Below are 23850 nucleotides of genomic sequence, written 5' to 3'. Positions count from 1 at the left end.
CCCTAGGCTGGGAACCTCCACATGCTGCAGGTGTGGACCTAAAAAGCAAAAAAAAGCAAGTCCTCATCTGCTAATTCTTTCCTCCGAGCTGTTCCTGGGTCGGCATTTATTCATTGCTTCCTCCTCATTATGGGTTGCGTTTCTTGCTTCTTTGTGTGCCTGGTGATTTTTAATTTCGTGTCAGATATTGTTCTTTTACTGTGTTGATCCCAGATGTTTTGGGTTCCTTTTGTTACTCTTGGGCCTTGTGTTGAGCTGGGAACAGTTTGATCCTTTCAGGGCTTTCAGCTTTGTTAGGTGAAACCAGAATGGCATTTAGTCTAGGGCTCGTGTCCCTCCCGGAGCCCTGAGTTGTCACCCTCCTCCGCTGTCCCCATTGCTGGGAGCAGACTCTTTCCTGGCCCATTTCGAGCTCCAGGGATTGTTTTCCTTTTTTTTGGGGGGGGGTACCTGTGGCACATGGAGGTTCCCAGGCTAGGGGTCCAATCGGAGCTGCAGCTGCCAGCCTACACCACAGCCACAGCAACTCGGGATCCGAGCCGCGTCTGCAACCTACACCACAGCTCACGGCAACACCAGATCCTTAATCCACGGAGTGAGGCCGGGGATCAAACCCGCGTCCTCATGGTTCCTCGTCGATGCGTTTCCGCTGCGCCAGGACAGAATTGCCTCGGGGGCTCTTGAGGTCAGAAGTCTGATGTGGATCTCACTGGGCTAAAACCGGGGCCTGGTGGGGCTGTGCTCCTTTCTGGGAAGGATCTGTTTCCGGCCGTTCTAGATCGTTGGCAGATTTGGTTCTTGGTGGCTCTAGGACTGCGAGGCCCCCTTTTCTTGCTGAGGGTTGGCCCCAGCTTTTAGAGGTTACCCACACTTCTCGGCCCAGGGCCTCCTTCCTCGATCTTCGGAGCCAGCCACGCCCATGCGGTGGGTTCTCCCCCTTCTTCTGTCTCATCTCTGAGGTGGCTGGGAACGCCTCTGCCTTTAAGGACTTAGCTGGAAGAGTTCCCTGTGCATGCTGCAGGCGTGGCGAGAACCAAACAAAAAAGGCATGTGAGTAGGCCCACCTGCTCCCCCTTTTGTCCGGTGTGGTGACACGTTCAGGTTCTGGACATGAGGGGTGGGCATCTTGGGGACATTGTTCTGTGCCCAGCCCTGGCCAGTCAGTCAGCTGAGTGGCCCGGGGCCCCTGGGCAGGCCTGTAGAGTTCCCTCTGGTACCAGAGCCTGCAAGCTCCAGCAGCACCGGGTCTCCTGAGAGGCCCCGTCCTCCTCTGAGATGCAGGTGCAGCGCCAGCCCTTCTGGCGGTGACCAGAGCCGTCTCGGGCTTATGCGTCCTTTATTTCCAGGTGTCCATCAGCCACAGATCTCTGGTTTCGTGGGTTTTGTCCAGCTTTTCAGGGGCTTAGGCGGAGACGGCAGACTGTGCGTCCCGCTGACTGATGCTTGTCTGCTCCTGTTGGAGTCGGGCGAGCCGAGCTGTGTGCCCGGGTGAAGGGCGCTCCAAACGTGTGGGGCTGGAGCTGGTCAGCCCTGTTTTTCTGAGGCCCTGGAGGAAGGCAGCTGTGGGTCTTCACAGGGCAGGGACGGGCTGTGGCCTTGCACACACGATCTGGGCGCTCAGGATGCGGGTTCTGTGAGCCCGAGTGCCCGCCTCTGCGAAGTGTCACGGGCCCTCTGGAGCCTGCGGCCAGCGCGCCTCATACCCGCCCGGTGGCTCTGGCGTTTTCAGCCCTTTGCCTTTTCAGAGGTGGGGACTTGCCTTTGTGCTCCGCTGCCAATGGAATGTGCTTTTATTCCTTGTTTTCCGTGTTACTTTTAGATGCTTTCCAGGAAGAGAGGGGACACCTTGCTGATGCCACCGTCCTCAAACCAGTCTTCTCCACCTGCCTGCTGTCTGCCCGGGATTCCTGGAAACTTCTGGTCTGCTAATTTGATCTTAACCTCCTTTCTGGTGCTCTTGTGGGTTAATGCTCTTAAAACACGTATCTTTTCTTTCATCTCACTGGGGTTTTGGTGGGGCGGGTCAGTGAAAGCTTGGGACAAGCCTGCCCTCCGGATCTCGGATTCTCGCTTATTTTCAGCCCCACCGCCTCGCACGCATCCTGTGGCTTGTCCCTCTGCCTCCTTCCTGTGGGTGTCGGCTCACCGAGCAGGTCCTCCCGCTCAGGAGCAGGGCCTGGCCTCTCCTTTGCGGGTTGTCCCTTGTGTGGACGAGCTGTGATCAGGGCGTGAAGGGCAGGGCAGGTGCCCGCTGGTGGGGGACACGGTGCCTCACGGGCCCTGAGAGTGTGACTTCACACGGGGAGGGGAGGTACTTGCATATTTTGTGGGCTTTATTCTTGAGTCCCTCTGCTGCAAGTGGTGCTTGAAAGCTGTGACTCTCGATTCCTGTGGCCCGTTTGGTTGGTTTCAGGCTCCAGAGATCATGCCAGACCCTGGGCTGCCCATCCAGCCTCTCTCATTTAATGCTGTGCACGTATTCTCAGACATGGGGTGTCCCAGCCCTGCAGCGGTCAAGGCCATTGTTCTGGCCCCGGAGAGAAGCTCCCTGCTCTGCACAGTCTGTCAGCGACCCCGGGCCTTACCTGTGCCCTCTCTTCTTCCCAGAGTGAAGGAACATGCTGTCGTGCAGGCAGTGACCACGCTTGCCCAGGCCACCGGGGCCCAACCAGGCCGCGGCCTTGTGTGCTTACCCCACTTGGGCGGGGCTGGGGGTGCTGGGGTGGAGGAGAGCGGGTAGCTGCTGAGGGGCTGGTGTCTCTTGTCCTGCACGAGCAATTCGGCCAGAGTGTGGCAGAGAGAGTTCCCGGGAACAGGCTTGTTCCAGCCTCGTGCCTAACCCAGCATGCTCACTTCCCGAAAACCGAGGAGGCTCATGACTGCCGCGCTGCTCTCTTGGTTACTCCAGGTTGGAGGAGATCTGTCCACGCTCACACTGGGCAAGAGGAAGCCAAGACCACAGCCATGAGCGAGTCACATGTGCAGAGTGAGTGCAGGGGCTCGGCACCCTCCCTGTGCACGGGACGCAGAGGAGCCCGTGACATCGAATAAGTGTGCTTTGAAGGATTGATAGTCACGTGAACACACCTCTCTGTTGTCATTAAAAAAAGAAAAGAAAGGAGTTCCCGTCGTGGTGCAGTGGAAACGAATCTGACTAGCATCCATGAGGATGCAGGTTTGATTCCTGGCCTTGCTCAGTGGGTTAGGATCCGGCGTTGCCGTGAGCTGTGGCTCTAGGTCGCAGACACAGCTCAGATCCCACGTTGCTGTGGCCATGGCGTAGGCCGGCAGCTGCAGCTCCATTTCGATCCCTAGCCTGGGAACCTCTGTATGCCACGGGTGCAGCCCTAAAAAAGACAAAAAAAAAAAAAAAAAAAAGAAAAGAAAGAAAGAAAAAGAAACAAAAGAAAAGAGAAGAAAGCTCTTGTCTCTGCAGGTGCTGATGCCGAGGTGGCAGATTTGGCCGCAGGCCTGGTCTGGCGTGGGGGTGGCGTTTCCTGCGCACAAGGGGCAGCGTGCTCTGGGTGGGAGGGTCCCTGTGCCTTCACCCCTTCCTACAAAAGCCCCAGGGACAGTGTCCACTCTGACTGATCACTCCACCCGCAGCCAGAGCCAGCTGTTTGCTGAGGGCGTGGCCCAGGGTGGCGTCCCTGCCTCGTGGGGCTCCATCCTCAGGGGCCAGGATCTGCAGGCCACTGGCAGGCACCATGCCTGGAGCTCTTGGGACACTGAGGATGGTGGGGTCCTGTCCAGGGGGTGTGGAGCAGAAGAGGCCTGGCTCCAGTGTGGGGAGTGGCCGGGTGATGAGGAGTCTCCCACAACAGCCAGTGGGACTGGGCACTGCCCAGTAAGCACAGGGCAGCGTGGGCCAGGGTGCCACCCAGGGCAGCTTCCCACATGGCCCTGAGCCTGCACCCTCTGCCTTTTATAGGAGCGCAGGTCCATTGGGGCGGGGGACATGGAGCAAACGCAGCCTGGGTCGGAGTAGACGTGGCCTCAGAGTGGGTGGCCAGTGGGTCCCAAAGACCCCTGCAAGCCAGGTGGAGGGAGGGGTGGGTGTGCGAGACTAGCTCAGGTACACGGGGCTGGGACGTGCCAGGTGGCCAGACCGGTGGGGTCCAGAGGCCGCAGGCTGCGTTGGGTCCTCAGAGGCTGAGGTGGCAGTGCTGGGGAGGTGCTGGGCCTGACCAAATGCCCGGGGTTTGTCACTGCAGGGCTGTCCACCATCCTGCTGGATGCCATCACCGACAAAGACCCTCTGGTGCAGGAGCAGGTGTGTGGGGCCCTGTGCGCCCTGGGAGAGTCACGGCCTGAAGAGGTGCTCCTCGCCTGTGCGGAGCACCTGCGCCAGCATGAGAAGGTATTGCTGCGCTTCCGGGGGCGGGCTGCGGGACCTGCGGGAGGGGGGGGGCTGCGGGACCTGCGGGAGGCGGGGGCTGTGGAGTGGGGCTGCCTTGGCTGGAAAGTCGCAGCTGCAAGTCCGAGCCCCCTCAAGTCAGGCACGTCCAGCAATAGATGACCCACTTTGTCTTGTGGTCTGCGGGTTGGTCTCGTCGTGGGGGCACTTGGGCGGTCGCCACTGCAGCGTCCAGCTGCTCGCGCGAGAGGCTCAGGGCCGCCCTCCGCTCGCGCTCCCCCGCGCTCACCTGTTGGAGACTCGGTGGCTCTCGCTGGCAGCCAGGAGCTGTGTAACTGGAGCGGGTGCGAGGCCAGCGTGGGCCGTGCGCAGCGGGCCAGGGCCTCCCCGCGGCCCTTCCGCAGCTGCTAGCTCGGCAGCTCGCATTTGGCCGTGGTTCTACTGAGTCCGGCCCTGCAGAGATGGCTGAGCACCCATCGGGGCAGAAGGGGCTGGGGGCCAGCGCCCCCTCTCCTGGTCCTCGGCTCTATGGGCCTGTGACACTGTTAGCTCCCCGTTGTAGGAAATACTCCTGCACCCTTTCCGTTTTCCCCAGGGTGTGGTCTGGGCTCATTCCTGGAAGTTAGACATGCAGGCTCAGACGACCATTTTTCTTTGTTCTACTTGACAAGTAAAAAGGGGTCTCTGTGTAGTCTGGGTTCTTTCTCTCTCACCCGTCACCCGCTTCTCCTGGGGAGACGGCCCCACGCTGCTGTGTGACCACAGGGCCGATGCGGCTTTATGGCATCTCCCCTTGTAGCGAGGGTCTCCCCCGGCCCCACTGGCGGGCCTCTCATGTTTGCGTGGGATGCGGGACTGCTGGGGGGACTGTGAGTGGAGTGGGACCGTTCCTAGGTTAGGTGGGGCACGTGCGTGTCCACGGCAGCTGCTCTTCGGCCCACTGGCTGGGCAGGGTGTATGTGCTGGGAGTGGGGCCCTTCTCCTCACGGCTGCGTGGCTGCATGGCTCCAGCTCCATGATGTGCGGAATTCAGCGTCTGATGGGTAGACAAAGCTTAGGGCTGCCCGGGCTGTTTGAGGGGATGGCCCAAGAATACTAGGGTGGCTAAAAACTGTTGCCATTTTTAGCAATTCACAGAAAAAAATTGAAGTGTGCTTGTGTCCGTCAGTTTCTAGCTCACTTATGCTTTTACCCCTTTTCTAGCTTTTTTAGTTTGACAAACTCCCTTCGCAGTGGGGTCTTGATAGCAAATGCTCGAGGAGGCGGGAGCTCCGTCCTTTGGCGTGTGACCCTCCCCAGGCAGTGTCCTCCCCCGCCTCTGTCATCCCGTCCACGCTCTGTGGACCCGGGTCTCTTCATAACCACACTTTATTGGGCTGCGTCTTAGCGTGCGTGTTTCGGATTCCGCGCAGCAATGTGAGACCCAGCAGAGAGGATGATGAGCTCGGCTTAGCCGTCCAAGGGCCATGCACTGCTTGAGATGCATGTGACACTTTGTAGATTTCAGCTTCTAGGGGCTTCTGGTGCTGCCCTGGGGCACGGGGGCAGGGTTGCTGCCTCGCCAGCTGGAGGGGGGTCTGTGCTGCTGGACAGTGGTGGGCCACACGGCTTTGGACAGATCCCGTCTCATCCCTAGTGGCCACAGCTCAGCAGAGAGCAGGTGCACATGGAGCAGGCAGGCCCTTCACAAGCGGTCTGGGGAAGAAAAGGCAAAAATGGCTGTTTTAGTGCCCCCAGGCTACTGCGAGACGCCGCCGCCCACTGGGTGGCTTATCAACAGCAGACTTGCATTCCTCACAGTTCTGGAGGTGGGACGTCTTAGGAGTGAGGCGCTGGCAGAGTCGGGGCCTGGTGAGAGCTCGCTGCCTGGTTCGTAGACAGAAGTTACCTCCTGTGTCCACCTGGCCGGCGGGATGAGGGGGCTTTTTCTGGGGCCTTTCATAAGGGCATGAGTCCCATTCACGAGGGCCCACCTCCTCACATCATCCTGCAGATGCCCAGTCAGCTGGTTTGGGCCGCTGAGCAGACTGGTCAGCTCCCGGGGCGCGGGGAGAGGGCAGCAGGGCTGTGGCCTCACTGGCAACCTGCCAACGCAGCAGCACCATGGAGCTGAAAATCTCACACCACCTGCTGTGGGCTGGCGTCAGCAGCAAGAGCTGCCCAGTTCAGTTCCTGCTATGCTAAGGCAACAAGGGGCTGCGGCCGCGTGGCTCGGCATCGGGGCCTGGTGAGCCCTGACTGAAAGCCACCTCTGTCAGAGGGAGCACGCCGCGCCTTCTTTCAGCGTGGTTACTCTTCGGCTCACTGAACTCGCAGGAGCCACGTAAAGTGGAAATAAAACCTGGCCTCTAAAAAGAAGCAGCTCTTGCAACCTCTGTCAAAATCCCAGTAACGTTTTCTTCAGAAATAGAAAAACCCATCCCAAAATTCTTTTTTTTTTTTTTTTTTTTTTTTGCCATTTCTAGGGCCGCCTCTGTGGCACATGGAGGTTCCCAGGCTAGGGGTCTAATCGGAGCTGAGACGCCGGCCATTGCCACAGCCACAGCAACATGGGATCCGAGCCACGTCTACGACCTACACCACAGCTCACAGCAACGCCGAATCCTTAACCCACGGAGCAAGGCCAGGGATCGAACCCGCAACCTCATGGTTCCTAGTTGGATTCGTTAACCACTGAGCCATGATGGGAACTCCCAACCCCAAAATTCTTATGGAATCTCTAGGGACCCTGAATAGCCAAAACATTCCTGAAAAAGAACAAAGCTGGAGGACTCACAGTTCCTCGTGGCAAAATTTACTTTAAAGCTATAGTCATCAAACCAGTGTGGCACTGGCAGAGAGAGAGACATACAGACCAACGGAAGAGAAGAGAGAGCCCAGATGTGAACTCTCACATACACGTTCAAGTGACTTTCAGCAAGGCTACCAAGGCAGTTCAATAGGGAAAGGATAGGTTTTTTTCCTGCAAATGCTGTTGGGAAAACTGGACATCCATTTGCAGAAGAATGAAGTTGGACCCCTACCTCCCGCCACACACCAAAATTAACTCCTAAGGGATCAAAAACCTAAATGTAAACCCTCAAACTGTAAAAGTCTTAGAAGAAAATGTGGGACGAAACCTCCAGGACACTGCAGTCGGCAGTGAGTTCTTGGATATGACGCTAAATGTATAACCCACAAGAGAGAAAGTAGCGAGTTCTCAGTGGATCTGCAGTGTCTTGGGAGCACTGGGACACAGGTTTGATCCCCGGCCCAGCGCGGTAGGTTAAGGATCTGGCTTGGCTGCAGCTGTGGCTTAGGTCACAACTACGGCTCTGATCTGATCCCTGGCCCAGGAATTTCATATGTGTGGGGAGGCCAAAAAAGAAAAAAAGAGAGAAAATAGATAAATTGGACTTCCTAAAAACTTTAATAATTGACATCAAAAGATACTATCCATAAAGGAAAAAGGCAACCCACAGAATGGGAGAACATATTTTCAAATCATACTTCTGATAAGGGATTAATATCCAGAATATATAGAGAACTCCTAAAACTCAACACCAAAAAACCCAAACAAACTGATTCAAAAATGGGCAAAGGACTTGGATAGACGTTTCTCCAAAAAGGATTCTCAGATGGCCAATGAGAACATGAAACGATGCTCAGCATCACTAGTCCTCAGGGAGATACACAACAACGCTGTACTGAAACACCCTCACACCATTCAAGACGGCTGCTATCAAGCCCAGAAAGGGGTCCCCTGTGGCGCGGTGGGTTGATGACCCGGCTTGTCTCTCTGGGGTTGGCAGTTCCGTCTCCAGGCTGGCATAGGTCGCAGCTGCAGCTCGGATTTGATCCCTGGCCCTGGGATTTCCATACGCCATGGGTGTGGCTGAAAAAGGAAAAAAATGAAAAATAAACCAAAAACTCCGCAGAAAATAACCAGTGTGTCGAGGTTGTGGAGAAGCTGGAGACCTGGCACTGGGGGCTTCAGACGCTGCAGCGGCTGCGTCGTACATCACAGACGGTCTTCAGAACCACGAAGAGAGTTAGCCTCCCCCCAGCACTTCCACCTCTGGATCGGCACCCAAAATAACAGACAGCAGAGTGTCAAAGAGACATTTCCCAGCAGCATTAATCACATTAGTCAGAAGATGAGTGCAACCTCGGTGCCCATCGTGGATGGAGGGGTGGAGGGCTGGATAAACAGAACGTGGCCCAGCAATAAAATGAAATCTTCGGCTTTCAAAGCAAGTGCATTCTGACACCTGCTGCAACAGGGATGAAGCCTGAGGCCCCTGTGTTCGTGAACGAGGCCCGTCACAGAAGGACACATACTGTGTGATTCCGCATGTGCGAGGTGCTTAGAACGGTCAGATTCGCAGACAGAAAGTGGAAAAGTGGGTGCCAGGGGCTGCGAGGAAGGGAGCGGGGAGCTGGTGTTTAAGGAGGACAGAGTCTCAGTTTTATAAGAGTCGACGAGAGCTGTGGTGGGTGGTGGATGGGCCGGCCACACCGCAAGCATAAAGTATCAACACCACCGACCAGGTGCTGAAAACGGTTGGGTGGTAAACTTTGTGTTTATTTTAACACCAGTTCAAAAAGTGAAAGAACGAAACAAGCCAGCAGCTGAGAGTGACCCCATCAGCAGGACATTTGTGCTTTCCCAGCTGGAAGCTGCATGTTTTTACTTCAAGTGCTTTGTCACCATGTTCCCTTTCCAGTGACACGAGGCTTTCCTTGAAGAAGAATTCTCCATGAATGGGGACCTTGCCCAACTGTAAATGGAGGTAGGGTTTTCAAAATGCAGCACTTACAGGAGTTCCCGCTGTGGTGCAGGGGGCTCGGTGGGTCCCTGGAGCCCTGGGAGGCAGGTTGGATCTCTGGCCGGGCACAGTGGGTTAAGGATCTGGCACTGCAGCAGCTTTGGCGTAGATCGCAACTGGGGCCCAGATCTGATCCCTGGCCCAGGAACTCCACGTGCCACTGGGCGGCCAAAAAAGAACAACAGCATTGATGACGACAAAATCCAGTGCTTACAGCCTTCAAACTAGAATTCAAACCAAATCCTAGAACACAGGTAGCACATGTACAATAATTTAAAAAAAGGATAGATTCCTGTGTCATGTTTTTTAGGAAGTGCGTCTTTCTTGTGGGTACCCAGGTTTTCCAGTTCTGTAGCCCGCGCAGCCTCCCTGACCCTTGAGCCACTTTGTCACACTGCCCTCGGGCTGGTCGGCCACAACGTGTGACTGACGGGCCGTGAGCGGAAGCCGCAGAACCTCCGTGCCAGGACTCCATCTCTCCCTTTTGGTTTTCTGGAGGAAAGAAAGCAAAGGTCCTCTCCCGGCGTCTTCATACGAGGAAGGAACGCGGAAGCCGCTCAAAGTGGGTAGATGGTGCCCTCTGAGGTGTTTGCCAGGCGAAGAACCAAACAGCAGAGGATTTAAGAAGGAAGTAACGAGGCCAGATCAAGTGGGGTCTGGGTTCCAGTGCTTCTCAGAGCCGCTCCTCCCAGCTCAGCATGGTTCTGCTTGTGCTGCTTAAATAAAATCATATCATCTACGTTCACTTTCCATTTCCCCCAAATTCTTTCACCTTCCAAAGAAAAAGTGGCTCCAGTGCAGGCCGTGCCCCTCAGGGGCCCCCCAGCTGGGCAGGAAGGACTCCCAAAGAGCCAGCTCATCTCCTACTTGTGAAGAGTGTCAAGTTAATAAAACCCGAAATACCACTTTATCGTCAGGGTTAGAGCCGAAGTGCAGAGCAGCCTGCTCGCAGAGGCCTGGAGGGGAGAGCTTGGTCCCAAGCCGAGGGGCCATCACTGTTGCCGCAAAGACCTGCCACCCTCCAGGATGCCTGGAAGGCGTCATAAAACTGAGAAAACAGAGCCGGATCGGAAGCTTTCCCCGGGGTTCAAACCACGGCAGGTTTCGTGCGAACTGTTAGGGTACGCAGGGTGTGGACGACCCACGCTGGCTTCTCCAGGAACGGATCCCGCAGCCAGCGGGGCCTGCGCGGCTGAACGGTGTGTGCCACACCCTCAGCAGGTGGGCCGTGGCCAAGTGCGGCCGGCGGTTTGGGCTGCGGGAGCTGCCGGACTCTCCGTCCAGACGGCTCTGGGCGCGCCGTGGGCATCCCGTCCACCCGAATGGTGTCTGGACCACACACGCGGCTTTCCTCGCCGGGCTGGTGCCAAGGCCTCTTCTCCCACACGGGACACTGCTGACGGGTCCACTGCAGACTCTCGTGGGTCTCTAGTGGCTCTAGTGGCCTCCGGGAGGAGCGTGGCAGGCGCGTTGTCAGGAGGGACTCTTGCCCACGGCCCCCCGCACCCTTTGCTCAGGCCCGGGCACCTTTGCAGGGAGCAGCCAGGCCGAGTTGCACTTTCTTGTCTTTTTCCTCCCGTCGCTCGGGCTCTGTCCTGTCCCAGCCTGGGCCCCGGGCCCTCCAGCTGCTTGGACGTTGTGGCCCCTTGTCTGCACCCCGCCTCCCGCCCCGGCCTCTCCATTCCCAGGGCAGGAGGGGCCTCAGGGAAAGGCCCCTCTGGGTCCTTCCTGCCCCCACTCCAGCCCCCGTGACACGCAGGGACTCCCTTGGCTGGGCTCTGCTCTCCTCTGGGCTTCCTGGCGCCGCAGGGAGGTGCCCCGCTTGCTTGCCCGCTCTCCTGTGTCGGTGCAGCTCCCGCTGCCACCTGCATGTCTGCAGGTAGGGCCAGGGTGACGGGGCCAGGTAGGGTCACGGTGGAGAGGTGGCTGAGGAGAGGGCTGCCTGGGACCTGGGGGGGCGGTGGGCCGGGCGGCCCAGAGGCTGTCATTTGGCATTTACGCCCTGGAGGGCGGGGCCCTGTCATAAGCCTGGTGGGAGCCGTGGGAGCCAGCGGGTCCTGGCCTTCCTGGGGCTCCGGGCACTCTGCCTCCTCAGCTGGCGCACCCCTACCGGACCATGATCCTGAGGGCGGTGGAGACGGTCGTGAGCAGCCGCATCGGCGAGCTGGACAAGGACGTGGCCAGGACCATCATCCTCCTGGCCTCCGGCGAGATGACCAGAGCCAAGGTCTGTGGGCACCTGCCCTTGCCTGCCGAGGCCTCAGGACTGGCCCCCCCGGTCCTGCGGGAGCCCTGCCTGCCCTTCGGCGTGGGGAGCTCACCTGCCATCTCAGATGGAAACCGAAGCACGTTGCCCAAGCGCAGGGCAGCCGTGGGGTGTTGGGCGGGGGGCGGGGGCTCAGCATGGGGCCCTGCAGCACCGCCTTAAAACAACTTGCCCTCAGTCCCTACTGAGAGCAGAGTGTCTCACTGCTGCCTCTTGGGTGACTTCGGGGCGAGGTCCTGCCTCCTTTATTCAGGGCGTCAGTTCAGATTTTGGGGTGCAGGAACTGGTTTGCGACTGGCAGCAGGCCGCCAGCAACGTCCTTGTGGCGCTGGGGAAGCGTTTCGTCGGCAAGGTGATGGAGGAGATGCTGAGCAAGTTCCAGCCCGGGCTCCTGCCGCACTATTTTGTGGTGCAGACGCTCGCCAACCTCTCCGTGTCCAATGGTAGGTGGTGGCCGGCTCCCTCCACCCGCGCTCTCAGCGGCCCTGAGGACCTGAGAGCCGCACTGGCGCCTCGGTTCCTGGTGTGCCGCGCACCCTAGTCTGTGCAGAAAGGGCTCGAGGCGTGCGGCCGAGGCGTGCGGCCGAGTGCCCTCTGTCTCCCTGGGGGCCCGGGGGGCGGGGCGGGGGCGGGGCCTGCGTGACGCGCCCCGTCTTGCAGTGTTCGGCACGGTGCCCTTCCTGACGTCCATCCTGAGCACCATGCTGCCCATGCTGAGCCTGGCCAAGCACGACTCCATGAGGGTGGTGTTCTGTTTCGGTGAGAGGGCGCCTCTGGGGGCAGGTGGTGTGTCTGCGGGGCGGGGGCTGGGTGCTGCCTGCTTCCTCCTGGGCCTCTTGTCTCTAGTGCCCTTGGGGCGGGCGGGCGGGGCCGTGGGTCCTTTAAGCTGCAGGAGGAGGGCGGGACCTCCAGAGGGGGGCTGACTGCAGGCCTGGGCTCTGGGTGGGCCCTGCTGCAGGGAGAGACCTGGCCTCTGCCCTCTGACTGCTTTTCTCTGCTGCTGGGCACCCCTCCCCCGCCCGAGACCGAGTGCTGCAGTCCCCTGAGGCCTCGCACCTGCTGGGGGCGGGAAGAGGCATGGGCAGCGCAGCCCCTTCCCACCCTCTCCCTGCCCTCGCTGGAAGAGTGGCCTTTCCCTGACATGTGGCCCTCGTGTGCCTGGGCAGGGGCAGCGCCTCACCAGATGGAAGGGAGGGCGTGCCTGGGGAGGAGGGTAGGGTCGGGAAGCGTGGAGGCTGTGGGGCCCGGGCCTGCTCTAGCGGCCGTCACATTGCCCTTGTCCTCGATTTCCTGGTGTCTCCAGCGTCCCCATCAGTCTCAGGAAGACCACTGGCAGGTACTGAGGGGAGGGAGAGGGAGCACCTGGGCCGCCCGAGGCCCCAATGAGGAGGGGACCCTTATGAATCCTCAGCCCAGCCTCTTTCAGGCTCCTGGGCTTCTGGGCGACCAGGCTAGGAAGGATATGGTGAGGGCGCGACTGCAGTGGGCAGGGGCCTGGTGATGGGTGTGGTTACAGCAAAGGGGCGTGGCTGCACTAGCCTAGGGTTTGGGGGTACCTGGGTGCAGGGTAGGTGTTTGGGGAGCCATCCCTGGAGGCTCCCCATCCTGTATACACCTGAGGACTTCCTAGCTGGGCCTAGAGCTTTGGGCCCCAACCCAGTGTATTCACAGTGGCTTTAGGTTCAGGGGTCCCCTGCTGTCAGGGGCTCAGGGCGGGGCTCAGGGAGGGTCTCCAGCTCCTGCCAGTCCTTGCAGCCCGCACCTTCCCCGTTCTCTCCGTTCCCTCCCAGGGCCTCTTTGGTGCCTTCCCCGTATCGGCTCCTCCCACCAGCAGATGATGGCAGGTTGCTTGGGTCAAATGACCTAGTTTTGGCCAAAAGAGGAATTTATGACAGGATCCCCAAGCAGCTGCACCGGGAATTGCCCCTGAGCTGGACATGCAGGAACAGGACACAGAAGGGACAGAGGCAGAGGTGTGAGCCTTAGGTGTGCCGAAGCCAGGCCAGGGGGAGCGTGGGTGGGGGAGTGACCAGCTTAGGACACTGTGTGTTTCTCCTGGTGGGGGTCAGAAGAACTGTGTTGCAGCTGAGCTTGGTTGTGGCCAGATAGCCTCTGGGGGGCACTGGGTGTCGCTCCTGGGAGGGCTGAGGCTCTGCGCAGGCATCAACTTGCAGATCTTTTTTTTTTTTTTTTTTTTTTTTTTTAGCTTTTTTTTAGAGCCTCGCCTGCAACATACGGAGTTCCCAGGCTATGGGTTGAATGGGAGCTACAGCTGCCGGCCTACGCCACAGCCATAGCAATGCCAGATCCAAGCTGTGTCTGAGACCTACACCACAGCTCACGGCAACACTGGATCCTTAACCCACTGAGCGAGGCCAGGGATTGAACCTGTGTCCCCGTGGATGCTAGTTAGATTCATGTCCTCTGAGCCACGACGGGAACTCCCTGACTGGCAGTTCTGAAACTCTTGGACCGCCCTTCACAGCCCTCGAGGGCCTGCACTTGTCACCCTTGGGTGTCTTGTATGTGAAACAGGCGGGTGGGCCAGCAGACACTGCCTCAGGCCGCCTTCCTGCTGAGGTGGGCATTCCTTGCCACCGGTGGAATATTTGGTGTCTGTGGTTGGAGGAGAAGGTGGTCCTGCCCCCCAGAGTGGCCTTGGTCAGGGCGGGAGAGTCAAGGTCAGCCCATCAGTGCAGGGGTGGCACGAGGGGGCTGAGCCCTCCTTCCTTCCAGACAGCCTCCGGTTCCAGCCAGACCCGGGTCCGCTGCAGGAAGGCGGCACGAGTGGGCAGTGGCACTGGGCCAAGGACAGGAGTGGGCCAAGAACGATTGAAGGTTCCTGTCCAGCTTGCAGGGCGCTGTGGCCAGGCAGGGGGTAAGCAGGGAGGAAGGCCCCAGAGACAGGGTTGACATGCCCCGGACGGCAGGGTGCACGGTGGGCCGGACCACACTGTCCAGCACCAGCAGGCACAGAAACCCCTGCCCACAAGGAAAGTCTGATGGGAAAGGCAGCAGCAAAACAAGCAGAAAGCCAGGCTTGGGGGAAGCAGACAGTTCACGGAGAAGAAAATAGGCAGGAAAGACAATCTGATTAGCTTCCCCAGGGAGGTGGGAGAGACACGTGGAGAAACAGGAGCACGTCCATGAAGCAGCTACATTCAGAGAATGAAATTAAGCTTTTGGAAGTTAAAAAATGATGAAAATGGACGAGAAAGTCCTCAAAAAAATAGAGCACAAGTGCAAACATATGAAAGGTATGAGAGAAAGAAAGAATTCGCAGGCCAGGCCCTCAAGCTGGCATTCAAAGAGGACTCACCAGACAGGCGAAGGAAGACAGTAGGGTGGGGCAGCTGGGACTCACCCTGGCAGAGAAGCTACCCTGGCAGAGGAGCTGTGACGGGTGGAGAGGCTCTCTGAGCACCACCCCAGGAAGCCCCCCTCCCCGGGAAGTGGCCCAGAAGCAGGCCAAGGAGGGAGGACGGCCTTGCCTTCCCCCGCTCAGCTGGAGCCCCCGAAAGCTCTGAGGGAGGCCCAGCTGCTGTCTGAGCAGGAGGGTGGAATAGAGACTTTTTAAGAAGCAGGGATCAGGAGTTCCCGTCATGGCGCAGTGGTTAACGAATCTAACTGGGAACCATGAGGTTGTGGGTTCGGTCCCTGCCCTTGCTCAGTGGGTTAACGATCTGGCGTTGCCGTGAGCTGTGGTGTAGGTTGCAGACGCGGCTCGGATCCCATGTTGCTGTGGCTCTGGCTCTGGAGTAGGGCGATGGCTACAGCTCCGGTTTGACCCCTAGCCTGGGAACCTCCATATGCCGCGGAAGCGGCCCAAAGAAATGGCAAAAAGACCAAAAAAAAAAAAAAAAAAAAAAGAAGAAGAAGCAGGGATCAGGGAGTTTTCATGGTGGCTCAGCAGAAATGAACCCAACTCATATCCATGGGGATCCGGGTTCGATCCCTGGCCTCACTCAGTGGGTTAAGGATCCTGTGTTGCTGCGGCTGTGGCTCCGATTTGACCCCTAGGCTGGGAACCCCTGTAGGCCACAGGTGTGGCCCTAAAAAGAAAAAAAGAGAAAAGAAAAAAGGAAGTAGGATCAGGAAGGGCGCAGCCCTGTGTGGCCAGGAGAGCCCAGGATGTGTGTGTGGCAAGGGGCGTGGAGGTCGCCTGCGACTTGTGCCACAGCAGCAAGGAGACCCTGTGAGCTCCGGAAACAGCCGTGGGGGGCGGGGGGGGGCGGGGGGGGCTGGCCCCGCCCGGGGACGAGGGGAGGAACCGAGGGGAGTTCCCCGGCAGGCAGGGTGTTTGCCTAGAGAAAGAGCTACACCCCTGTTTGCTTCTGGGGGTGGGGATTGGGGTGGGGGAGGGGTGCGGCCAGTGGAACCTGGGGACAGATTCGGGCTGGGTCCTGCTTCAGGCGCGTAGTGGCCCATTACCCTGGAAGACCGTCCCGTGCCACAGGCCGGGGAGCCCTGGTCAGCCTGGCCAAGGCGAAAGCGTAGGACAGCTGGGTGCGGGGACAGGACGGGGCTGAGGAGCTGAGGGCTCAGGGCCCCTGCGGCCCCGGTTGTAGCTGCCGTGTGGCAGGAGGGGACCAGAGCCCACCTAGGCAGGCCCTCCAAGGCCGGTTCTCAGTGGCAGGGCGGCCAGGGACCCAGAAACCCCCTGCCATGGGTTCCAGGAGGTCATTTTCCTTTAGAATTTCTTCACGTTCTCTCCTGAGCAGTTATGACCGTGGATGTAGACAGAGGGTTAGGGTTTGTTCCTTCTGTTGACTTCGAAGCCTGGGCTGAGAAACTAGCCTTGCGAGCGGGCCTGTCTACTAAGGTGTCAGATCCCCAGCTCTGAGGCGGTCTCACTCCCTGCCCCAGTCCCGGCCTGGGGGGCTCGGCTGTGAGGCCTGCTGTCTCGGGTCTGCCCCCCTCAGCCTGGCGCCTTCCCCTCGTCTCCTTCCTGCGTGTGCTGGGGGCCCCATGCCTGCCTGGCACGGCGGCCCTTGAAAGTGTGTGACGTTTGAGCCTCAGAGCAGAGGTGGACACAGGGGCCAGGTGGGCCGGGCATGCTGGCCAGAGGACATTTGGGGAGCCAGGTGTACCAGTGCCAGGACTGCCGTAACCACAAGCACGGCTGGGGGTCGGTCTGGGCCACCGCAGTGGGCTCAGCACGGCTCCGGAGGCCGGGATTCGGAGACCAGGTGCTGAATCCTCCCAGGCCTCCCCTGGCGTCGTGGCCTGAGGCAGCATCACTGCAGTGTCTGCCTCTGTCCCCCCCGCGTCTTGTCCCCCTGCGTCCGTCTGTCTTCCTGCTGGCTGTGGGGCCCAGCCCACTGTGACCTCATCTTAACTGATTGCATCTGCAAAGACCCGGTTTCCAAAAAAGGTCACGTTGTGAGGTTCTGCCAAGTGCAGGAGTTTTGGGGACCTTTCACCCCCCCAGTCCTGTCATCCCGAGCTTGGTCCGGGTGCTCGGAGGGCGTCTTGTGGGCGGGTGTGGGGGTTTCCGGGGGCGGCAGTGTTGCGAGTGTGTGCAGCTGTTGGCTGCAGCTGCTCTGTGCCGCGGGGCCCTTGCAGCTCTGCAGCGCTTCAGCGAGAGCACCCTGGAGTACCTGGCCAACCTGGACCAAGCCCCAGACCCCACAGTCAGGAAAGATGCCTTCGCCACCGACACCCTCAGCGCCTACGATATCCTCTTTCACCAATGGCTGCAGAGCCGGGAAGCCAAGGTGCGGCTCCGCGTCCCTTAGGAAGCTGTGGCCTCGCCTTCCCGGCTGCCCTCTCCCCGCCCCGGGCCTGGCCTGCCGCCGGGTCCCGCTCCCGTCACCTGGGTCTCTGCTGTCGGCCTGTCTCTGTGCGTGGGGGGAGGATGGATCTGTCGACGTGCCCCCCCCCCCCCCGCCGGCACTGTGCTCAGGAGCCGAGGGAGGGGGTCTCCGCCGCAGGTCCCCACAGAGCAGGGCTTGTTTCTGAGGCCCAGACGCACAGACGCCCTTTCCCTCCTGCGGCCCCAGCACCGGCTGCGTCCTGGCCCTGACCTTGGCCTCCGACCTCTCCCCGCGGGACCCGCTCCCTGGGCCCCTTTAGGGACCCCCGCGCACAGTAAGCGGGTCCCCGGTGTCCAGCCTGGGGGCCCCGCTGTGAGGCGCGCTGTCTCGGGGTCTGCCCCCCCAGCCTGGGCTCTTGGCGAAGGGGCTTTTTACCCATTTCTGCCGTTCCTGCGGGCGTTGCTGCGCTGGTCTGGACGCGGGCGCCTGCCGCTGTCTCCTCCCAGCTCCGGCTCGCTGTGGTGGAGGCCCTGGGGCCCATGAGCCACCTGCTGCCCAGCGAGAAGCTGGAGGAACAGCTGCCCAAGCTCCTGCCTGGGGTCCTCGCCCTCTACAAGAAACATGCCGAGACCGTCCACACGTCCAAGGTGCGCGGGTGGGGGCAGCCCGGGGCGGCAGGCTCAGCGGAGTGTGTGGACCGCCCTGCACGGCCGGCAGCCTGGGGACCCAGGGCCACCTGGCCTCACCGGCGCCCCCTTTCCCGATCCCTCCCCTCCAATCCCCTCTGACCCCAAGGGGGGCTCCGTGTTAGGAGGCTCCCCTCAGCTGCGGGTGGGACTGATAGTGTCTCCTCTCCACCCTGCCACGAGCAGAGCCTGGCCCAGATCCTCGAGGCGGCGGTGAGCGTGGGCAGCCGCACGCTGGAGGTCCAGCTCGACTCCGTCCTGGCCGCGCTGCACGCTCAGGTGGGTCCTGGTCTGGGCGGGTGCGCAGGGGGAGGGGCTGGGGCCGAAGCGCATTTGGGGGCAGCCCTGGCCATGCAACTGCTCAGCACTGGCCCCAAGAGGGACACAGGACACTTGCGTGCCGGTGGCAAGAGCAGACAGCCAGCAGGACAGGGGCAGTGGCTGGGGTGTCTCCTCCGCCTGTGGGTGCCTGAGGGCCCCACACAAGCAGAGCAGGGGAGGGTCCTGGAGGCTCTGCAGAGAAACGGCCTCGAGGAGGCTCCTCGGCATGCAGGCCCCGCCTCCCAGGTCAGATGCGCTGCTTGGAGGTGGTGGGGACGGGAGTGGAGTCCGGAGGACTCTCTGAGTGAGAGAACCTGGGCAGCCGGCTCTTTGTGGCAGAGAAGCAGGGAGCCAGGCACTGCCCACACCCTGCCCGCCTTCCCCGGCCTGCACCTGCTGGATATCAGCCCTGCCCCAGGCCCGCTGGCCCGAGCCCTCTCCCCCGCACGCACAGACTGCCCGCCACGAGGGGCGGGCGGTCTGCGGTGGAGACGTTAAACACTGATCTAAGTGTTGTGAGCAATGGTAATGAACTTGAAAAGCCATATGAAATGAATAGATTCCTTGAAAGATTTTTAAACATCAAAGTCAGCAGAAGAGACATAGAAAACTGAAAGCAATAAAGAAACGGAAATCGCGTTCCAAGACCTTCCTTCCTTGAAACAGACCCAGGACCACATGGCTTTAAAGTTGAGTTCTACAGGACTTTCGAGGAAGAGCTAACTTCTGCCCTGTGCAGTGGGCTTGGAAATGAGAAAAAAATCCCGGAATTCCCGCTGTAACGCAGTGGTAACAAACCTGACTGGCATCCATGAGGACGCGGGTTCGATCCCTGGCCTCGCTCAGTGGGTTAAGGATCCAGCGTTGCCGTGAGCTGTGGTGTAGATCACAGACGAGGCTCGGATCCTGCGTTGCTGTGACTGTGGTGTAGGCTGGCAGCTACAGCTCCAATTCCACCCCTAGCCTGGGAACCTCCAGATGCCGTGGGTGCGGCCCTAAAAAGACAGGAAAAAAAAAAAGAGAAAAAAAGTCCAGAGCCACCTGTTAGAGTCTGTGAGGCTAATCTTGATTCCAAATCCAAGGCAGGACCACCCAGGAAACCCTTTGTTCATGTCTGTTAGGTTGAGCTGAGGGTCCTTTACTCAGTGAGGCTCTCGGACCCAAGGCCAAGCGCTCTGTGCTCAGCCCAGGAACTGGGGCTGTTCCGGGCTGACACCTGTCAGCTCACGTCACCATGGAAACAGATGGGGGGAAAGGCTCTGTGAGCTCCGCCGTCAGGGCCGAAAAGGCTTTTGATGAAGTTCGCCCCTGTTTGTCATCTAAATTCTTTGCAACCAGGATTGGAAAGAGGAGTTCCCAGGTGGCCTAGCAGTTAAGGACCCAGCATTGTCACTGCTATGGTGAGAGTTCCATCCCTGGCCCTCCCACTGTTGTGTGGCTCTGTTAATGGTATGTTTTTTGCCATGCAAAATTATTTAATTTTTACATCATAATTTATCATCTTTTATAGTTTGCTTTTGTTATGTTTAGAAAAGGCTTTCAAATTCTGCAATTAACTTTTTTTTTCTTTGCTTTTTTTTGGGGCCGCACCCACGGCATCTGGAGGTTCCCAGGGTAGGGGTCCAATCGGAGCTAAAGCTGCCGGCCTACACCACAGCCACAGCAACTCCAGGTCCAAGCCTTGTCTGTGACCTACACCACAGCCCACGGCAATGCCGGATCCCTGACCCACTGAGCGAGGCCAGGGATTGAAGCCACATCCACATGGCTGCTAGTTGGATTTGTTTCCGCTGAGCCACAGCAGGAACTCCCATGCAATGGACTTTTCCTTTCTCCCATTTTTCCCCTGTACTTTTATTGTTTAATTCATCTGGAACTTATTTTAGGGAGAGACTGAGAATCCAGTTTTATCTTTTTTCCAGGTGACTACCCACTTGCCCTAGTTATCTGCTGCTGTTTGACTGATTACTCCAAAATCTAGTACCTTAAAACAGGGGCAGTTTATGATCCCGAGGTCACTGTGAGGTCGGGGAGCGGCTCAGGCCTTGGGTAGAAGGGCCCAGGACAGCGTCCCTTGAGCCCCACCCCCAGGGGCCGTCCATGCTGGGTGTCTGGCCGTCTCCCCCGCCCCAACTGCAAGGCTGAGCTCAAGTGCCCGGAGCGGAGTGGCCTCCAGTCACAGGGCCAGCGGCCCCTCAGCCAGCAGACAGAGCGCCGGTGTCAGTGACCTGTGTCCCGCATCCCTGAGCAGGTCTGCGTGCCTGTGGAGTCGTCCAGCCCCCTGGTGATGAGCAACCAGAAGGAGGTGCTGCGCTGCTTCACGGTGCTGGGTGAGTGCACCTCGCGGCGCGGGCACTGGCGGGCTCGGCTCGGCTCTGGGCCCTTGCGGAGGGTGCCCTCCCTGCCGACTCGGGACCTCACGGCTGAGGCCTGGCTGGGGCCAAGGGCCGCTCGTTACGAAGAGGGTCTTGTGTCCTCGCCCTGCAGCCTGCTGCTCGCCTGACCGCCTGCTGGCCTTCCTACTGCCCAAGCTGGACTCCAGCAGCGAGAGGACCCGTGTGGGCACCCTGCAGGTGCTGAGGCATCTCATCAACGCGGCCGGTGAGTGCCCTCGCGGGGCAGAGCCTGAGACGCCCGGGGATTCCCACCCTTTGGGCGAAAGGGGCTTCTTGCTTTGAATGCTTCCAAGAGTTTCCCCAGCCTTCGGTGTCGCAGGATGCCAGACGTTTTGAAAAGTTGCGGGGACAGTGCTCATCTGCCTGCCAGCAGGTGTCTGTCGCTGACCTTGCCTTTGATGGCTGGCCACAGGCAGAGGGACGCTGCGCCCTGGTCCTGGGCCCGCCGTCCGGTGGCTCGGGGTCTCGCCGAGCTGTCACGCCACCTGCCGTCTGTGGCCGCCGCCCGGTGTGGCTCCAGTGCGCTGCGGTCCGCTGTCTCTTCGCCGCGGACCTTTGGGAAGAGGTGGGGCCGGTTCTGCAGGACGCCCCTCAGCTTCTGTGCGTCTGATGGTTTCCTCACAATTCAGTGGAAGAATTCGGGCTTCTGGCTTTTTAGGTGAATTTAATCAGCTACGAGCTTGAGCAGTTTTCACATGTGGGTCTGTTTTTCGCGGGGAGTCTCGGCCGCTGGCAGTGACCGTGGGCCGTGGTGGCAGTGATTTTACACGGCAGCGGGCTGTCAAAGCCGAGGAAGAGGAACCGGCGACGGAGATCCCGTGTGGCCCCAGCAGCCTCAGAGCCCTTTCTGGCCCTTCCCGGGACTAGTGCGCCCACCGAACAGCGTCCGTGGGCATGGGCAGCGCACAGATTTGGAGGTGGGGGGACGAGGCAGCCCCTGGGAGGGACAGGGACGGGGAGAACGGCCGCCCGGACCTTGGCCCAGGTGGCCAGGAGCCTAGGAAGGTGTGGCGGGCAGCCTGCCGGCTCCCAGCAGAAGGCACGCGGACTGGAGGCCGTGGGGCTGGGACAGAGAAGGCCACTGGCAGCCCCCCAGCCTCTTCCTTGAGCCCACAGTGCTCCCAGACCCGAGGGCGAGGAGGTGAAGCCAGGGTCTGTGGGGCGCGTCCGGGCGGTGGCCGGGCCCTGGGCGCCTGCCTGGCTCCCCGACTTGGGGTCTCTGTCCTCAGAGGCTCTGCCCTCTATGCGCCCGACCTGCGTACCTTCCTTGGTTAGCGCTGCCTTCGCCGTGATGCCCCTTGAGCGTCATGCCCCTTGAGTCGCTTGCTGCGCACCTGTGTTTCATTTGTTCCTTTAGCTGCTTTTCTGGCCGTTTACATAGACGTCAGCGCATCTATGCAGCAGACAGGTTTTTTCCCTAACCAAACAATGTGGTTCAAAACACGCTTCACGTCTGAGTACATCTCGAGAACTTAGTGTCAGCCCAGGCCTGTCTGTCGTGCCTCATGATTTTTATTCCGAAGCTTGTCTCATGCAGAGGGTGTGCACGCCGAGCCGACGCCGTGAGGTCACGGGGCCCACCAGCTGTGAGGACTAGGCCACACCAGAAACCGCCCCGGGCCTCCCGCGGGGAGCCCGGCCGCGCCCAGGGCAGGGTGGCCAGGCTGCGCGGGGCGGGTGAATTACTGGTTGTCCCCGCGGCGTTCTGTTTGTGACTCGATGGCTCAGGAGGGCCCTCTGAGGGCCTCCCAGTGAACGATCGGGTAGGGGCTGCTTCCTGGCTGTTTCGGTGCAAATATTTTCCTGTCCTTCCGTCGAGGAGCAGTTTCAGGTCCCAAGGAATGCATGTGTCCAACTGCAGGGCTAAAGCCTCCTGTTTTCCAGAGTAGCTGTTTCTACCCCAGTTTCCAGCCCGCGCCTGGCACCTCCCACAGCAGTGAGAGTCCTCCTGCTTCACGTCTTTCTCGGCGCTCGTCAGTCTCTTGTTTCTTTCAGGGCCGCCCCGCAGCGTATGGAGGTTCCCAGGCCAGGGGTCTCATCGGAGCTGCAGCTGCCGGCCTACACCACAGCCGCAGCAAGGCCGGATCCTAAACCCACTGAGCGAGGCCAGGAATTAAACCCGAATCCTCATGGATACTAGTTGGGTTCTTAACCCACTGGGCCACAACAGGAACTCCTGTCAGTCTTTCATTTTGGCCACTTTTGTGGTGTTTTGTGGTGTCTCACCATTTTATAAAACTATGAAATATATTTATTTTGATTTACAACGAGAAATTTGTCAATAGCTTATTGATCTATCTATCAGAAGTCCTTAAAAATTCTTTTTTCTCGGGGTTCCCATTGTGGCTTATCAGTAACAAACCCGACTAGGATCCATGAGGATTCAGGTTCGATCCTTGGCCTCACTCAGTGGGTTAAGGATCTAGCGTAGGTTGCAGAAGTAGCTTGGACCCCATGCTGTGGCTGTGGTGTAGGCCGGTGGCTGCAGCTCCAGTTCTGCCCCTTGCCTGGGAGGTTCCTGGGTATCTGCCAACTGGTGCAGCACTAAAGAGGCAAGAAAGAAAAAATTTTCTCGACGGCTACCAGATTTTCTTCTTTTTTCAACGTTCCTGAGAGATAATTGACACGGAGCGTTGTGTGACTTTGGGGCACACAACTGGCTGGAGGCCGCAGCCGCCTCCGTGGCTGGGTCCTCGGCAGGGCTGCTGTCCCACTGCAGCCCTGCTCTTCATGGAGCTCCTGCCGCATCTGAGCTCCGGGAACCTTCTGGGCACCTTCCAGAGGGCACTGTTACCCGGGGCCAGAAGAGCTGGCTCAGGTGCTGGAACGCCCTCCCTGCAGCAGCACAAGGCGGCAGGCCCAGGGTGCAAACCCAGGCCGGGCTGGAGCAGGCCGGCTGCTTTTGGATGTCTTCAGATTTGGGACGGACGTGTAAGCCGATGAAACTTGGGGCTGCGGTTGGCCCCCGGCAGGAGAGGTGCGGTCCTGGGCACTGTGGTCCCGGCAGCCTCTTGTGCCCGGGGAGCGCCACACCCTCCCAGCCCGACCAGCCGCGCGCCGCCTTTTGGCCTCTCGTGCTCTCTCCTCCTCGGGAGCCTTGATGCGCTGCTCCGTTCTCTGCGAGCCTCGTTACTGTGACTGCAAAGTCTGACGAGGCTCCGATTTTCCTCACGGAGACTTGGTCTTGTTGGCCTGGATGCCCGAAGGAATTTTATTTTTGTAAATCCAGAAATTTTAATGACTGTCCCGGCTGTTTTGGG

At 59.5% G+C, this 23850-nt stretch overlaps 1 protein-coding gene across 13 annotated transcripts in view; it reads left to right on the top strand.

The window, feature by feature from the left end:
* MROH1 (maestro heat like repeat family member 1) overlaps positions 1 to 23850 on the top strand; it is a 70637-nt gene that overhangs the window by 7631 nt on the left and 39156 nt on the right. For all 13 annotated transcript variants that reach the window (XM_021090405.1, XM_021090402.1, XM_021090397.1 and 10 more), the window contains exons 2-12: positions 1820 to 1920; positions 2909 to 2986; positions 4215 to 4360; positions 11261 to 11392; positions 11712 to 11874; positions 12092 to 12190; positions 16997 to 17148; positions 17694 to 17834; positions 18060 to 18152; positions 20446 to 20524; positions 20682 to 20795. In XM_021090405.1, coding sequence (XP_020946064.1) covers positions 2965 to 2986; positions 4215 to 4360; positions 11261 to 11392; positions 11712 to 11874; positions 12092 to 12190; positions 16997 to 17148; positions 17694 to 17834; positions 18060 to 18152; positions 20446 to 20524; positions 20682 to 20795 — 1141 coding nt within the window. In that variant the 5' untranslated portion in view covers positions 1820 to 1920; positions 2909 to 2964. The remainder of the gene's footprint in view (positions 1 to 1819; positions 1921 to 2908; positions 2987 to 4214; positions 4361 to 11260; positions 11393 to 11711; positions 11875 to 12091; positions 12191 to 16996; positions 17149 to 17693; positions 17835 to 18059; positions 18153 to 20445; positions 20525 to 20681; positions 20796 to 23850) is intronic.

Source organism: Sus scrofa, chromosome 4 (assembly GCF_000003025.6).
Source record: "Sus scrofa isolate TJ Tabasco breed Duroc chromosome 4, Sscrofa11.1, whole genome shotgun sequence".
Taxonomy (NCBI): Eukaryota; Metazoa; Chordata; class Mammalia; order Artiodactyla; family Suidae; genus Sus; species Sus scrofa.
This window is presented reverse-complemented; position numbering and strand designations above follow the sequence as displayed.